The following is a 17,286-nucleotide window of genomic DNA, read 5'->3' as shown; positions in this document are numbered from 1 at the left end:
GAATCAATGAATCTGTAGTGTTTCTCAACAAAAGTGGAGAGGAGAAGCTTTTTTTTTTTTTTTTAAACAAAGCAAGACCAACTAATAAATGCAGGAAAAAAGTGATATAATTAGAACTTCACTTTTCCCAAAGCTCAGTGTAATTTGTTTTGAATAAGAACCAATGAATACCAAACATTTTGGGTAAAAGATTTCTACAGGACAATTATACAGTCTCCAAGTATCACTGCACAGATTATTTAGGAGCGATAAGGGGGAAAATGTACCTTTCCAATGAAAGACCTGGTAGTCATCTCTAACCACCACCTGATCAAAATTATCATCACTATAATGAGAAAACTTGACTTTGCCTCCTGGTATAATGAATTAAGAAGTGCACAGCCCTAGGGGCACCTGGGTGGCACAGTCGATTAAGCATCTGACTCTTGGTTTTGGCTCAGGTTGTGATCTCAGGGTCCTGAGATGAGCCGCATGTTGGGCTCCACACTCCCTTCAGAGTCTGCTAGGGATTTTCTCTTCCTCTCTCTCTGCTCCTCCCACTTGAGCTCCCTCTCTCTCTAAAAAATAAATATCTTTTTTCATTATTGTTTTTAAAGATTTTATTTATTTAAGAGAGAGAGAATGAGAGAGAGACAGATTGAGAGGGGAGAGGTCAGAGGGAGAAGGAGACTCCCCAGCGAGCAGGGAGCCTGATGTGGGACTCCATCCCGGATCTCCGGAATCATGACCTGAGCCAAAGGCAGTTGCTTAACCAACTGAGCCACTCAGGTGCCCCAGATCTTTTTTTTTTAAGTGTACAACCTTAATTAAATACCAGATCAGACAAAATTGCTTAATGTGAATCTAATCATGGGGTTGCAATTAGATAAATCCTGGATATAAAAAATTACAGGATAATTTGTCTTTCACTATTAAAAATTTATTTTGAAAAACAACAAAAAATAGGCAAAATATTGTTCTTGATTCCAAGATTAAAACAACATAGAATAATTTATTTTTAAAAAGGTGCAAATTCGGGGTGCCTGGGTGGTTCAGTTGGTTATGCGTCTACATTTGGCTCAGGTCACGAGGGCTCTGGGATGGAGCCCTTCCCATCCCCCAGGCTCCCTGCTCAGTGGAGAGCCTACTTTTCCCTCTCCTCCCTGCTTGTGCTCTCTCTCGCTATCACTGTCACTATCTCTGTCTCTCTCTCTGTCTCAAATAAATAAATAAAATCTTTTTTTTTTAAAGGTACACATTCCTGAAATTGATGCAAAAAATTGAACATATGCATTATGTACATTGCTGGAAAAAGCCTTTAAAATTGTCTTTAAAAAAATCAATCAAAAAATATGGGAAAATTCATTTACAAAAGAATGTATAGAAGAAAGGAAGTTTCAATTAGAAATTGAAATTGGAGGGCCCCTAGGTGGCTCAGTGGGTTAAGCCTCTGCCTTCGGCACAGGTCATGATCTCAGGGTCCGGGATCAAGCTCCACATCAGGCTCCCTGCTCAATGGGAAGCCTGCTTCTCCCTCTCCCCCTCCCCTTGCTTGTGTTCCCCCTCTCGCTGAGTCTCTCTCTGTCAAATAAATAAAATCTTAAAAAAAAAAAAAGAAAAGAAAAGAAATTGAAATTGGAAGAATCTGGAAGACAACCTCATTATGTAAGTATATCCATATTATAATATTGATATAATATATCAAAAAGATTATTAAGAAAGGAAGGTATATAATATAGTGTTTTAGAGAAGATTCATGATGCATTTATATGCATCTAATGTTTATATGTAATACAAATGCAGGTAGTATGCATGCTATAGCTGACTATTTATGGGACCTAAAAACTCACTTAAAAATTGATTTTAAAAAGTTAACTTCTATCCGTTCACCTGCATTTCAGAGGAAATCATATCCACTGTATCTACTCCCCTTTGATTTAACTTGGAGAGGAAAAATAGCTTAGGAGCTAAGAGATGTATAACTTATTTCCAACTCTTACTAGTTGTTGACCTTGGACAAGTTACTTCAAGTGTCTGTGTCTCAGTTTCCTCTTCTGTAAATAGGAAAAAATAGTATTTTTGAAAAATAAAAATCTAATCCTGTCACAGCTCTGCTTAAATCTACTTATTTCCATCTCACTCAGAAAAAGTTCAACCACAATTTATAAGGTCATTATAAAACAACTCTTTCCAGCATATATCTTTCTGATCACAGATCACAGATTCTCTCCTCTTTGTTTACTCACTGCCCCCATACTGGCCACCTTTGGGCTCCTTATACACAATGAGACTGCCTGCCTCAAGACTTTCATATTTACTGTGCCCTCTACTCTGAATCATCCATGTTTATGACCTTTTCCCTCTCTCCCATTCTATTTTATGTTGATTACATGCATCACGCAATTGCTTGATCCTCCTCCTTCGCCTCAATCTCTTCTTGTCTGCAACCTCTGCTATCCCACTGCAAGCATATAACTTTTATACCCAAAACTCTACCATGGTGACTGAAATCACTCCCAGGACTCCAACCATTATAGCTCTGTGAGGTTTTCCACTTTTCAATCTTTAGCCATTTTTCCTGGTTGTGGTATTTGAACTGCAATTAATTTCACAATTACAATTAATTCTACATTTCGAAAGATTTTTATGTATTTTTAAAAGTTTTTTATTTAAGTTCCAGTGAGTTAAAATGCAGTGTAATATTAATTTCAGGTGTATAATATAGTGATTCAACACTTGCATGTAATACCCAGTGTTCATCACAGCAAATGCACACCTTAATTCCCATCACCTATTTTTCTCAAACCCTAGGCTACAAGTTTCTTAATAGCTGATATATTTTATAATATCTATGTCTCCCAGAAAAATATTCTTCAGGGGCGCCTGGATGGCTCAGTAGGTTAAGCCTCTGCCTTCGGCTCAGGTCATGATCTCAGGGTCCTTGGATTGAGCCCCACATTGGCTTCTCTGATCAGCAGGGAGCCTGCTTCCCTCTCTCTCTCTGCCTGCCTTTCTGCCTACTTGTGGTCTCTCTCTCTCTGTGTCAAATAAATAAGTAAATAAAATATTAAAAAAGAAAAGAAAAATATTCTCCTTAACAGAATATAATGAAGTGTTGGCTGAAAGAATCAATACATGAACCTGAACATATTTAATACCAAAATGTTTAAAGGAGTGACCCGTGTATAGATCAAAAGGCAAGAGAGAGAGAACTAGGGAACTGGAATTAGATCTCACTTAAAAGTAGATGTTTCTCATTAGAATCACTTACAAGAATAGGCAGAAAATATGAGAGAAAAGCAGCATGGATAGTATTAGGGTGAAGGTGTGGGCATTTGGAAGTTCATGATGACTTTACTTTTCTTAAAAGTTGTGGGCCTTTGAGGGGAGATTCCTCCAAATATCTCAAAGATATGGTCTCCTCACTGAACAACAGGTTTAGATCCTACATTCCTCTTCCCTTATATAATCGTCAGTCACTTACCTAGGTACAAGCCTCTTGTCAACTCACTGTCAAAAACACTCCAAGGCTCCTTGCCTTGCTCCAATAATGAGATCACATCTGGCTTAGGAATGCAAAGACCTACTCATAAGAGAAGAAAGGAGACTTTTTAGGTTGTAGGTGTCCCAGGACACAAATCCTATTCTGTGATCAGCAAATAAATTGGAAGGGCCATAAAAAAGCAGAGAAGGTGGAGATTTGGCCTTGGGCCCAATGAAGCTATACATTCCCAACTCTACAAAGCTCAAGTCATGTCTGTAGGAACAGGGAGAAGAAATGGATAGGATATATGAAAGGAGTTGAGAAAGTCTTCTCAGGGGAAGCAAATATTCCAAAGGGCTCTAGATTTTTTGGACAAAGGTATACTTACCAACTGAGACCAGGTTGCTATAATTTTCCAACATTACATATTTGTACAAATTCCTTTGTGTTGAGTCCAGGCATTCCCACTCTTCCTGAGAAAAGTCTATAGACACGTCCCTGAATATCACAAATCCCTGAAAAAAAAAAAAAACAACCCTGAGTTATACTCGTGTAATGAAAATAAATGACTTCAAGGTAGGAGAAATGAGAAACATAAAAGGAAATATAAAGGAGCATTTTACAGTGGAGAGAAATGAAGCACAAACCGGTTGGGCTCAATACCTGTGATGTGGGTGAAAACTAAAGTTAGTGTTAATCAATGAGCAATCACATAACCCAACTCCTGCAGATAAAAACTCCTGTGTACAACGAGAGAGAATTCCAAGATCCATTCTCATTTAAAAATATACTAAATTCAATTAAGAAGGATATCCAGTTAAACAGCTAATTGGTATACAGTATATTCTCAGTAAAGAGAAGTACCCTTATGCTTCCCTTTTCCCCTTGAAAAATCAAGTTATAAATAATTAGTAAACTCTTGGAAGGGTATGAGAGGATAAAATTTTGGAATAATAAGAATATAAAGAAAATCCTGACGTTTTCAACAATCAGAAAGCAGGTAACATGAAAGGTACCAGAAAATAGAAACACAATGTTTTGCAAAATAGTGCCCTGAAGGGGCACCTGGGTGGCTCAGTTGGTTAAGCGGCTGCCTTCAGCTCAGATCATGATTCTAGGGTCCTGGGATCGAGCCCTGCATCTGGCTCCCTGCTCAGCAGAGAGCCTGCTTCCCCCTCTCCCTCTGCCTGCTGCTCTGCTTACTTGTGCTCTCTCTCTGACAAATAAATAAATAAAATCTTTTTAAAAAAATTGTGCCCTGAAATGAATAAATAAAACAAAATTTAAAATGTAACAAATTTTGCAATACTGAGAATGAACCGTTGACTAGAGTCACTTATCCAGCCAAAATTCACACAAATGTATGGTTGTATAATACATTTCTAGAGAAGCAAAGAATCAAATATGTATCTCCTATGTACCTTTTCTCTTTTGTTGTTTTTTATTCTTTTATTTATTTATTTTATTTAAATTCAATTAACCAACATATAGTACATTATTATTTTATTTAAAACAGATTTTTCAGTTTATTGAGGTACAATTGACAAATGGATTATATATGTTTAAAGTGTACAACGTGATGATTTGACACGTGTATACTTTGTGAAATGATTACCACAATTGGGTTAATTAACCCATCCATCACCTCACATGGTTACCTTGTGTGTGTGTGTGTGTGTGTGTGTGTGTGTGTGTGTGTGGTGAGAACACTTGAGGTCTACCCTTTTTTTTTTTAAAGATTTTATTTATTTAAGAGAAATAGAGGGAGAGGGAGAGAGGGAGAGAGCACAAGCAGGGGAGAGGGGCAGAGGGAGAGGGAGAAGCAGACTCCCTGCTGAGCAGGGAGCCTAAGGCAAGGCTTGATCCCAGCACCCTGGGATCATGACCTGAGCCAAAGGCAGATGCTTACCCAATTGAACCACCCAGGCGCCCCAAGGTCTACTCTTCCAGCAAATTTCAAGTACATAACACAGTATGATTAAGTATAATCATCATGAGGTACATTAGATTCCCAGAGTTTATTCATCTGTAACTGAAGGCCTGTACCCTTTGACCAGCATATCCCTACCTCCTCCAACCCAGTTCTTAGCAACCTCTACTTTATTCTGTTTCAGTGAATTGGACTCTTTTTTTTTAATTTCACATATAAGTGAGATCATTACAGTATTTGCTTTTCTCTGGCTAATTTCACTTAGCATGATGTCTTCTAGATACCATCCATGTTTTTGCAAGTGGAAGGATTTCCTTCCTTCTCATGGCTGAATCTTCACTATATGTCACTGTCTGCCTATGTATCTATCTATCATCTATCTATCTATCATCTATCTATTTAGATATCTATAAAGATACTTCACGTACATTTTATCCATTCATCACTTATCACTGATGAGTGGACACTTAGGTTGTTTCCATACCTTGGCTATTGTAAATGATGCTGCAGTGAAAATGAACATGGCAGCCCAGATATCTCTTCAGGATACTGATTTTGATTTCTTAGTATTTGTACCCAGAGGTAGGACTGCTGAATCATACAGTAGTTCAATTTTTAATTTCTTGAGAAATCTCCACACTGTAATCCATAGTGGCTGTACCACTTTGTATTTCAACCAACAGTGTAAAAATGTTCCTTTTTCTCCACTTCTTCACCCACACTTATCTGTTGTCTTTTTTGTAAAAGCCATCCTAATAGGTCTGAGATTATACCTCATTGCAATCTTCAACTTTCTCTAGTGATTGGTGATGTTAAGCACCTTTTATATGCCAGCTGGCCATTAGTATGTCTTTTCCGGAAAAATGTCTATTCAGGTCCTTTTCCCATTTATAAAACAGGGTATTTGGGGATTTTTTTTTTTTTGCTATTGGGTTATATAAATCCTTATATATTTTGGATATTAATGGCTTATTAGATATATGGTTTGCAAATATTTTTTCTTATTCCATACATTGCCTTGTCATTTTGTCAACTGTTTCCATTGACACGCAGAAAGATTTTTAGTTTAATGAAGTCCTACTGAATCTTACATTTGGAAATTTCCAACCGAACCCTGGTGAGGCAGTACCTACCAATTGACCCTGCCCACCAGGAGAGTGTGAGAATATTCTCATACTATGGCTGATATAGTTAATACCTAATTTTTATATTGTTGCCAATATGAGAAGTAAAAGTGGAAGTTCTCATTTATATTCCAAATAATGTTGATAATTATTTTTATAATATTATAAGGTTGACTACTTCTGCCTAGTTTTTATTGCAGTTCCTATAGTATGAATTATTTTTTTATATTCTGGCCAGTTCTTAATGAAGTTAGTGTTTTTCTCTTATTGAGATTAGAAGTAAGTTATAATTTGCTACAAATGTATCATAGTTTGTCACTTGTACAATAGGCAAAAAGTCATACTTGAGAATCTTTTCCACAAAGGACTCCTGGGATTGCATTATTAAAAAATATTATCTTCTTTTCAAGCTCACATGGAACATTCACCGAGATAGACCACATTCTGGGCCACAAAATATACCCTAACACTTAGAAGAATAGAAATCATACAATGTCTACTCTCAAATAACAATGGTATTAATCTAGAAATTGATTAACAGAAAGCTAACTAGAAAATCCCAAAATATATGAAGATTAAAGAACATACTTCTAATAGGTCAAAGAAGAATGTTCAAGAGAAATTTTAAAATATTTTAACTAAGTGAAAATGAAAACACAGACTATCAAAATTTATGGGATGCAGCAAAAGCAGCGCCCAGATGGAAATTTATAGCAATTAACATATATGTTAGAGAAGAAGAAAAATCTGAAATCAAAAATTAAATTCCACCTTAAGAAACTAGAAAAAGAACAAATTAAATCCAAAGGAAGGAGAAAAAAAGATATAATAAGAGAGCAGAACTCAAAGAAATTGAAAACAGAGAATCAACACAGAAGACAACAAAACCAAAGGATATTTTTTAAAGATCAATAAAATAAATAAGCCTCTAGCTAGGCTAACTAAGAAAAAATACAGAAGACATGAATTACTAATATCATAAATGAAAGAGGGGATAGCACTACATATTGCATAAATATGAAAAGATAATAAAATAATACTATGAACAACTATGCACACAGATTTGATAACTAGATGAAATGAAATAATTCTTTGAAAGATAAAGTATGCTGGGGCACTTGGGTGGCTCAGTCATTAAGCATCTGCCTTTGGCTCAGGTCATGATCCCAGGACCCTGGGATGGACCCCTGCATCAGGCTCCCTGCTCAGCAGAAGGCCTCCTTCTCCCTCTTCCACTCTCCCTGCTTATGTTCCCTCTCTCACTGTCTCTCTGTCTGTCAAATAAATAAATAAAATCTTAAAGAAAGAAAGAAAGAAAGATAAAGTATGTCAAAACCCATACAAGATGAAGTAGACAATCTGAATAGGCATTAAGTGTATAAATGAAATTGAGTCAATAATTCATAAACTTCAAAAACAGAAAGCACCAGGCTCAAATGTATTCACTGGTGAATTTATCAAACAATTGAGGAAGAAATTGTTCCCATTCTCTATAATATCTTTCAGGAGATAAAAGCAGAAGGATTACTTCCTAAGTCATTCTGAAGCCAATATTAATCTAACACCAAAACCAGACAAAACATTACCAAAAAAAAGAAAACTGCAGACCAGTATCTCTCATGAACATAGATGTAAAAATCCTCACTAAATAATAGCAACTGCATCCAAGAATATATAAAAAGAATTATTTAGCATGACAAAATAGGATTTATCCCAGGTACTAAAGGCTGGTTCAAACCTTGAAAATAAATTAACGTGATCCACCACACGACCAGACTAAAAAAATTAAAATCCCATGATCATGGGGCACCTGGGTGGCTCGGTGGGTTAAAGCCTCTGCCTTCGGCTCAGGTCATCACCCCAGGGTCTTGGGATCGAGTCCCACATCGGGCTCTCTCCTCAGTGGGGAGCCTGCTTCCCCTCTCTCTCTTCCTCTCTACCTACTTGTGATCTCTCTCTGGCAAATAAATAAATAAAATCTTTTTTTAAAAATCCCATGATCATATCAATAGATTCAGAAAACGCTTTCAACAAAATCTAACATGCATTCATGATAAAACTCTCAATAGAATCACAGACAGATGAAGACGGCGGCACAGTAGAAGGATCCTAGGCTCACCTCGTCCCATGAACACAAATAGATAACTATCAAATCATCCTAAATACTCCAGAAATCAACCTGAAGACTGACAGAACAAACCCCACAACTAAAGGGAGAAAAGAGGCCACACTGAAGAAGGTAGAAGTATGGAGACATGCTTCATGTAAGAAACAGATCGTTGGTACTGCAGAGAGGAGGGAGCCATGATCATAAAGAAGTGTGAGAGAGAGGAGCACAAAAGGGAACACACAAGGAGAAAGTTTCCCCAAAGCCATTGGCTTAGAAAAAAGAGGGGCTGAATTTTGGGAGTCCTTGCAATCAGTGGAGTTTAAAGCCTGGAGTTTTTAAAGTCAGCAGGCTTGGCTGGGATAGTCTGGAAGGCTCCGTGCTGTTTCTGGAGAGAAGGCAGGCAAACAACCCAGGGGCAGACATCATGGAAACAGTGATTTGAAGAACACCTGGGACACAGAGTGGGGAGACTATTCACTCTGCTCAGGGCATCAATAAGACACAGCATTCACAGAGACACCTCTCTGTAAACAAATGGCTAGTACCATTTCCCTCCCTTGACCCTCAGCATAAACACAGAGCCAACCATGGGAAGCACCACAGCTCTACTACTGGCTGCCTAACTTGAAAACACTAAGTCCTAGCCCCCTGTGCTTGGGAGAGACTGCCCTTCTCAGTCATGCCTGCCTCAGTCCTAGTGTAGCTGGTCCCTCCCCCAGAAGACCAGGACAGACCCCAGACCACACCATGTCTCCCAACAAGAGAGTTCTGCAGGACATCAGTTCTGGTGGAGGTAGTGTCAGTTCTGATTTCACAAGCACACCAGAGCACACCTAATTAAAACTTCTTATATTGAGGCCAGGGGCCAAACACTGCTCACTGCAGACAAGGAGAGCCTCTGCAGATGACTGGCCTGAAGGATAGAGCAGCCAAAACACAACAGCAGAGCATATTCAGCACATGCCAGAGACCTTCCTGAAGCACCAGGCTCTAGGCGCTACATGACTTCGCTCAGAAAATCATTACTTTCAGGAGCAGGAGACATAACTGGCTTTCTAACATGGACAAGAAGGCAGAGACCTAGAGAAAACACAAAGATAGGAATTTATCCCAAATGAAAGAATAAGATCAGGCCAGGGAAAGGGATGTAAATGAAATGATATAAATAATATACCTGATGGAGAATTTAAAACAACAATCACTACTAGGCATATGAACATTAGACATCAATGAGACACTTAGAACAGAGATAAAGATTTAAAAAGGAATTAATCACAGATGAAGAGTGCAATAAGAGACTAGAAACATGTATGATGTAACAAATATCAGACTGAGAAAAGCAGAGGAATGAATACGTGATATAGAAGAAAAAGTAATGGAAAGTAATGAAGCTGAACAAAAGAGAAAGGTAAGAATTATGCAACACAAGAATAGACTTAGGGAACTCAGTGAGTTCATCAAATGTAATCACATTTGTATTATAGGAGTCCCAGAAGAAGGAGAGAAAAGGTGGCAGAAAATTTATTTGAAGAAAAAGCTGAAAACTTCCCTATATGGGGAAGGAAACAGACATCTAGATTCAAGAGGCAGAGAGAACTAATATCAAGGGGCCCCTGGGTGGCTCAGTGAGTTAAAGCCTCTGCCTTCGGCTCAGGTCATGATCCCAAGGTCCTGGGATCGAGCCCCACATCAGGCTCTCTGCTGAGTAGAGAGCCTGCTTTCTCCTCTCTCTCTCTGCCTGCCTCTCTGCCTACTTGTGATTTCTGTCTGTCAAATAAATAAAATCTTTTAAAAAATCAACAAAAGCAAGCCAACACCAAGACATGTTGTAACTAAATTTGCAAAATAAAGTGATAAAGAAAAAATCCTAAACACTGTAAGACAAACGAAGTCCCTAATTTATAAGGGAAGACCTGTAAATCTAGCTGAAAATCTCTCAACAGAAACTTAGCAAGCTGAAGCAAACGGCATGATATATTCAACATGCTGAATGGGAAAAATCTGCAGACAAGAATACTGTCTCCAGCAAGGCTATCATTTGGGTTAGAAGGAGTTCCCCCAGACAACCAAAAACTAAAGGAGTTCATGACCACTAAGCCAGTTCTACAAGAAATGTTAACAGGGACTCTTTGAGTGGAAAGGAAAGACCAAAAGTGACAAAAACAAGAAAGGAACAGAGAAAATCTCAGAAAAAAATGACAAAACAAGTAATAAAATGGCACTAAATACATATCTATCAGTAATTACTCTGATATAAATGGACTAAAATGCTCCAATCAAAAGAAATAGGGTGTCAGGATGGATTAAAAAAAAATAAGACCCATTTATATGCTTCCTACAAGGGACTCATTTTATTTATTTATTTTTAAAGATTTTATTTATTTATTTGAGAGAGAAACAGAGAGAGCACAAGCAGAGGGAGGGGCAGAGCCAGAGGAATAGAGACAAGCAGACTTCTCCTGAGCAGGGACTCCAACACGGGGCTTGATCCCAGGACCCCAAGACCGCGACCTGAGCCAAAGTCAGATACTTAACCAAATGAGCCACCCAGGTATCCCAGGTAAAATGAGAGGCTCATTTTACACCTAAAGACAGGTGCAGATTGAAAGTAAGGGGATGGAGAACCATTTAGACAAATGGCTGTCCAAAGAAAGCCAGAGTAACAATATTTATATTGGATAAACAAATCTTTCTTAAAAGATTTTATTTATTTATTGGAGAGAGAGAGCATGAGCAGGGAGAGGAGCAGAAGGAGAGGGAGGAGCTGACTCCCCACTGAGCAGGGATCCCGATGCGGGGCTTGATCCCAGGACTCGGGGATCATGACCTGAACCAAAGGCAGAGGCTTAACTGACCGAGCCACCCAGGAGCTCCACAAACAAGATTTTAAAACAAAGAGATGAAGAGGGGCACTATATCATAATAAAGGGGACATTTCAACAAGAAGGACTAACAATTGCAAATATTTATGCATCAACATGGGAGACCCCAAATATATAAAATGAAACAAACATGAAGGAACTCATTGATAATAATACAGTAATAGTAGGAGACTTTAACATATGGACAATGGACAGATCATCTAAGCAGAAAATCAATAATGAAACAATGGCTTTGAATTACACACTGGATCAGATGGACTTAACAGATACAATCAGAACATTTCATCCTAAAGCAGCAGAATACATATTTTTTCCAAGTGTACATGGGACTTGTCCAGAATAGATTACACACTAGTTCACAAATCAGTCCTCAACAAAAATACAAAAAGATTGAGATCATACCATGCATATTTTCTTTTCTTTTCTTTTTTTTTTTTAAGATTTTTATTTATTTGACAGACAGAGATCACAAGTAGGCAGAGAGGCAGGCAGAGAGAGAGAGAGGAGGAAGCAGGCTCCCTGCTGAGCAGAGAGCCTGATGTGGGGCTTGATCTCAGGACCCTGGGATCCTGACCCAAGCTGAAGGTAGAGGCTTTAACCCACTGAGCCACCCAGGTGCCCCCCATGCATATTTTCTGACCACAATGCTCTGAAACTTGAAGTAAACCACAAGAAAAAATTTGGAAGGACCACAAATACATGGAGGTTAAACAACATGCTACTAAACAATGAATGGGTCAACCAGGAAATCAAAGAAGAAATAAAAAACAAATTGAAATGAAAACCACAGTCCAAAACCTTTGGGATGCAGGAAAAAAATGGTCCTTAGAGGGAAATATATAGCAATACAGGCCTACCTTAAGAAGCAAGAAAAATCTCAAATAAACAACCTAATCTTACACCTAAAGGAGGCAGAAAAAGAACAAACAAGACCTAAAACCAATAGAAGAAATGAAATAATAAAGACTAGAGCAGAAATAAATGAAATAGAAACTAAAAAACAAAACAAAACAGTAGAACAGATCAATAAAACCAGGAGCTGGCTCTTTGAAATGATCAACAAAATTGATAAACCTTTAGCCAGGCTCATCAAAGGGAGGGAGAGAGGACCAGGGGAAGGGAGAGAGAGAGAGAACTTAAAGAATTAGAAATGAAATAGGAGAAATAACAACCAACACCACAGAAATGCAAAGAATTGTAAGAGAATATTATACAAAATTACATACCAACAAATTGGGCAACCTAGTAGAAATGGATAAATTCTTAGAAACATATAACCTCCGAGAGAGAGAGAGAGAGAGAGAGAGAAAGAAAGAAAGAAAGGAAGGAAGGAAGGATGGGAGGGAGGGAGCAAGAGAGAGAAAGAGAAAGTGAAAGAATGAGAAAGGAAGGGAAGGAAGGAGATAGAGAGGGTAGGGGGGAGGGAGGAAGGGAAGGAAGGAAGGAAAGAAAGAGAAAAGAGAAAAAAGAAAAAAAGAAAAGAAAAAGGAAAAGAAGGAAGGAAGAGAAAGGGAGGGAAACCTCTCAAAACTGAATCAGGAATAAATAGAGTATCTGAATAGACTGATTACCAGCAAATAAATTGAATCAGTAATCAAAAATCTCTGAATGAACAGAAGGTCTAGGACCAGATGGCTTCACAGGTGAATTCTACCAAACATTTAAAGAAGAGTTAATTCTCAAACTACCCCAAATAATGGAAGAGGAAGGAAAGCTTACAAATTCATTCTACAAGGCCAGTTTTACCCTCATACCAAAACCAGACAAATATATCACTAAAAAAGAACTACAGGCCAGTATCCCTGATGAACATAGATGCAAAAATCCTCAACAAATACTAGCAAATTTGATCCAACAATACATTAAAAAAAAAAACATTTACCACAATCAAGTGGGATTTATTCCTAGGATGCAAGGGTGGTTCAATATTCACAAATCAATAAACATGATACATTACATCAAAAAGAGAAAGGATAAATACTACATGATCACTTCATTAGATGTAGAAAAAACATTTGACAAAGTACAACACCCATTTATGAAGCCCTCACAAAGTAGGGATAGAGGGAACATACCTCAACATAATAAAGGCCATACATGAAAACCTAACATTATCCTCAATGGGAAAAAACTGAGTTTTTCCTTTAAGATCAGGATATCCACTCTTGCCACTTTTATTCAAGATAGTACTGGAAGTCCCAGCCACAGCCATCAGATAACACAAAGAAATAAAAGCATCCAATTAAGGAAGAAACAAAACTTTCACTCTTTGCAGGTGACATGATACTACATATAGAAAACCCTGAAGATTCCAACAAAAAAATGGTAGAAATGATAAATGAATTTAGTAAAGTCCCAGGATATAAAATTAACATCGACAAATCTATTGCATTTCAATGCAAGTGAAAAACAACCACCACCACAACATGTAGCAATACTTATATTAAACAAAATAGACTTTTAAAAAAGGATTGTAACAAGATAAAAAGAAGGGCATTATGTGATGATAAAGGAATCAATCCAACAAGAGGCTGGGTCCACAGCCAAAGGAAATGAAAACAGGATTTTGACTGTATATACACAATCCCATGATTACTGCAGCATTGTTTGCAATAGCTAAGATATGGAACCAACCCAAATACCCCTCAATGGATGAACAGTAGAAAAGATGTGGTATGCACAATGGAATATTATTCCGTTGTGAGAGAGGATATCTTTCTATTTGCAACAACAGTGATGAACCCTGGGCATGTTATTCTAAAAGAGACAAGTCAAAGATAATTACTGTATGATATCACTTATATATGGAATCTAAAAAAACTAAATGGGTAAAAATGGGTATAAGGGGATGGTGGGGTAGATAAGAACAAAGATGTTTAAGGGTACAAACTTGCAGTCAGTAGTAAATAAGCCATAGAAATCCAATGCACAGTATAATGAATGTAGACAATAATATTATACTATAATTATGGGATAAATATTGCTACATTGGCCATCATATTATAATACAAAAATGTAAGAAACTAATACATTGTACACCTTAAACTTAGGCAATGTTACATGTCAAATTTATTCAATAAAAAAAAGATCAGTGGAACAATATAGTCTAGAAAGAGTTGCACATAAATATAATCATATAATCCCTGATCTTTGAGAAAGGGGCAAAAGAAATATAATGGAACCACAGACTTTTCAACAAATGGTGCTGGAAAAATTGCACATCCACATGCAAAATGAATCTAGATAGAGTATCTTGTACAAAAATTAACTAAAAATGGGCAACAGGTTTATATGTAAAATGTAAAACTATCAAACTCCTAGAAGTTCACATTGTAGAAAGTCTAGAAGATTCTGGGTTTGGTGATAAATTTCTAGATGCAACACCAAAGGTGTGATCCATGAAAGAAATAACTGATAAGCTGGACTTCATTAAAATTAAAAACTGTTCTGTTGAAAGATGATTTCAAGAGAATGAGAACACAAGTCACAGAGTGGGAGAAAGTATTTGCGAAAGGCAATCTGATAAAAGGCTATTGTCCAAAATATTTTTTTAAAACACTTTAAACTCAATAGGAAAATAAACAACCACATTTAAAAATGTGGGCCAAACCTTAATAGAAATCTCATCAAAGAAGATAGGCAGATAGAAAATAAGTCCATGAAATAATGCTCTACATCATAAATCAACAGGGAAGTGCAAATTAAAATAACAATGAGATACTACAACACACTTATTACAACAGACAAAATCTTGAACACTGACAACACCAAATGCTGGTGAGGATGAAAAATGACAGGAATTTTATTCATTACTAATGGAAATGCAAAATGGTTCACATACTTTGGTGGTTTCTTATAAAACAAAATATACATTTAGCACACAATCAAGAGATTGGTCTCCTGGGTGTTTACCCAAAGGAGTCAAAAATTTACATCCACACAAAAACCTGCAAATGGATGTTCATAGCAGCTTTATTCACAATTTCCAAGACTTGGGGGAAAAAAAAGATGTCCTTCAATAGATGAATGGGTAAATAAATTATAGTACATTGAGATAATACAATATTATTCAGTACTAAAAAGGAATGAACTATCAACACAGGAACAAACATGTAGGAATTGTAAGTGCATTTTACTAAGTGAAAGACTTAGCCAATATAAAAAGACTATATTCTGTATATAATTCCAATTATATGACATTCTAGAAAAGGCAAAACTATAGAGACAGTAAAAATATCAGTGATTACCACGAGCTGTGGCAATGGGAGAGAGATAAATAGGCAGAATACAGATTTTTAGGGCAGTGAAAATACTCATTGGATGCTATAACAATAGATACATGTCATTATATATTTGTCCTAAACCACAGAATGCACAACACCAAGAGCTAACCCTCACAGAAACTGTGGACTTTGGGTGATAATGATGTGTCAATGTAGGTTATAACAAATGTTCTACTCTGGTGAGGGATGTTGATAATGGGGGTGGCTATGCATGTAAGGCCGGAGAGTATATGGGAAATACATGTACCTTCTCAATTTTGCTATGAACCTAAGACTTCTCTTAAAAAAAAGTCTTAAACACACACACACACACACACACACACACACACACACACACACACGCAGTAACAGGTGGGTGTGAATCTATGAAGATGCAATGTGTCAAGAAATTACACAAATTCTGTCACCAGAAGACCTGTCTTATAAGAAATGGTAAAGGACATTTTACAGTTTTAATGAAATGAATTTAAAAAGCAACATGATACAAACATAATGATTCAAAGGGGCATGGACACCCCAATGTTTATAGCAGCAATGTCCACAATACCCAAACTATGGAAAGAGCTGAGATGTCCATCAACAGATGAATGGATAAAGATGATGTGATACACACACACACACACACACACACACACACACACACAATGGAATCAAAAAGAATGAAATCTTGTCACTTGCAATGACATGGATGGAACTAGAGGGTATGAAGCTAAGCAAAATAAGTCAGTCAGAGAAAGACAAATACCATCTGATTTCACTCAAATGTGGAATTTAAAAAACAAAATGGGTGAACATGGGGGAAGGGAAGGAAAAATAAAATAAGATGAAAATTGAGAGGGAGGCAAACCATAAGAGATGCTGAACTCTAGGGAACAACCTGAGGGTTGCTGAAGGAGAGGGGATGTGTGTGTGGGGAAGGGATAATTGGATGATGGACATTAAGGAGGGAACTTGATGTGAGGAGCACTGGGTATTATATGCTACTGATGAATCACTAAATTCTACCTCTGAAACTAATTTTAAAAGGCATATGAAGATGTAAATCTCACTGGAAAAGACAAAGACAAAATACTGTAATACTGTAATGGTGTCATGTATATTTTAACACCAGTAAAATAGTTAAAAGATATAAGTATTAAGAATAACCATAACCAGATAAAATTTGCGAATGGAAATACAATATAAAAGAAGCAAAATTTAACACCAATTACCTAAAGTGTGTGTGGAGAGAAATAAAGTATAAAGTTTATGTATGCAATTGAAGTTAAGCTGTTAACAGATTAAAGTAACTGTTATAACTATAAATTATTTGATTTAAGCCTCATGGTAACCACAAAGGAAAAACATATAGTAGGTAAACCAAACAAAGAGAAAAGAATCACAGCATATCAGTACAAAAAAATCATCAAACTACAATGAAGAAAACAAGAGAGGAATAAGAGAACTACAAAACAGACAAAATATTAACAAAATTTAAAGTCCTTGCCTATTAAT

The 17,286-nt window shown here is 36.9% G+C and overlaps 1 protein-coding gene across 1 annotated transcript in view; it reads right to left on the bottom strand.

Moving 5' to 3' along the window:
- The window catches only part of LOC308358053 (uncharacterized protein), a 59,059-nt gene that overhangs the window by 5,271 nt on the left and 36,502 nt on the right, over positions 1 to 17,286 (bottom strand). The window contains exons 3-4 of the mRNA XM_080828052.1: positions 3,852 to 3,978; positions 3,464 to 3,562 (exon numbers count right to left, since the gene is read on the bottom strand). Of these exons, the coding sequence (XP_080684178.1) occupies positions 3,464 to 3,562; positions 3,852 to 3,978 (226 nt within the window). The remainder of the gene's footprint in view (positions 1 to 3,463; positions 3,563 to 3,851; positions 3,979 to 17,286) is intronic.

Source organism: Martes martes (genome assembly GCF_963455335.1).
Source record: "Martes martes genome assembly, chromosome: 17".
In the NCBI taxonomy this organism is placed as follows: Eukaryota; Metazoa; Chordata; class Mammalia; order Carnivora; family Mustelidae; genus Martes; species Martes martes.
This window is presented reverse-complemented; position numbering and strand designations above follow the sequence as displayed.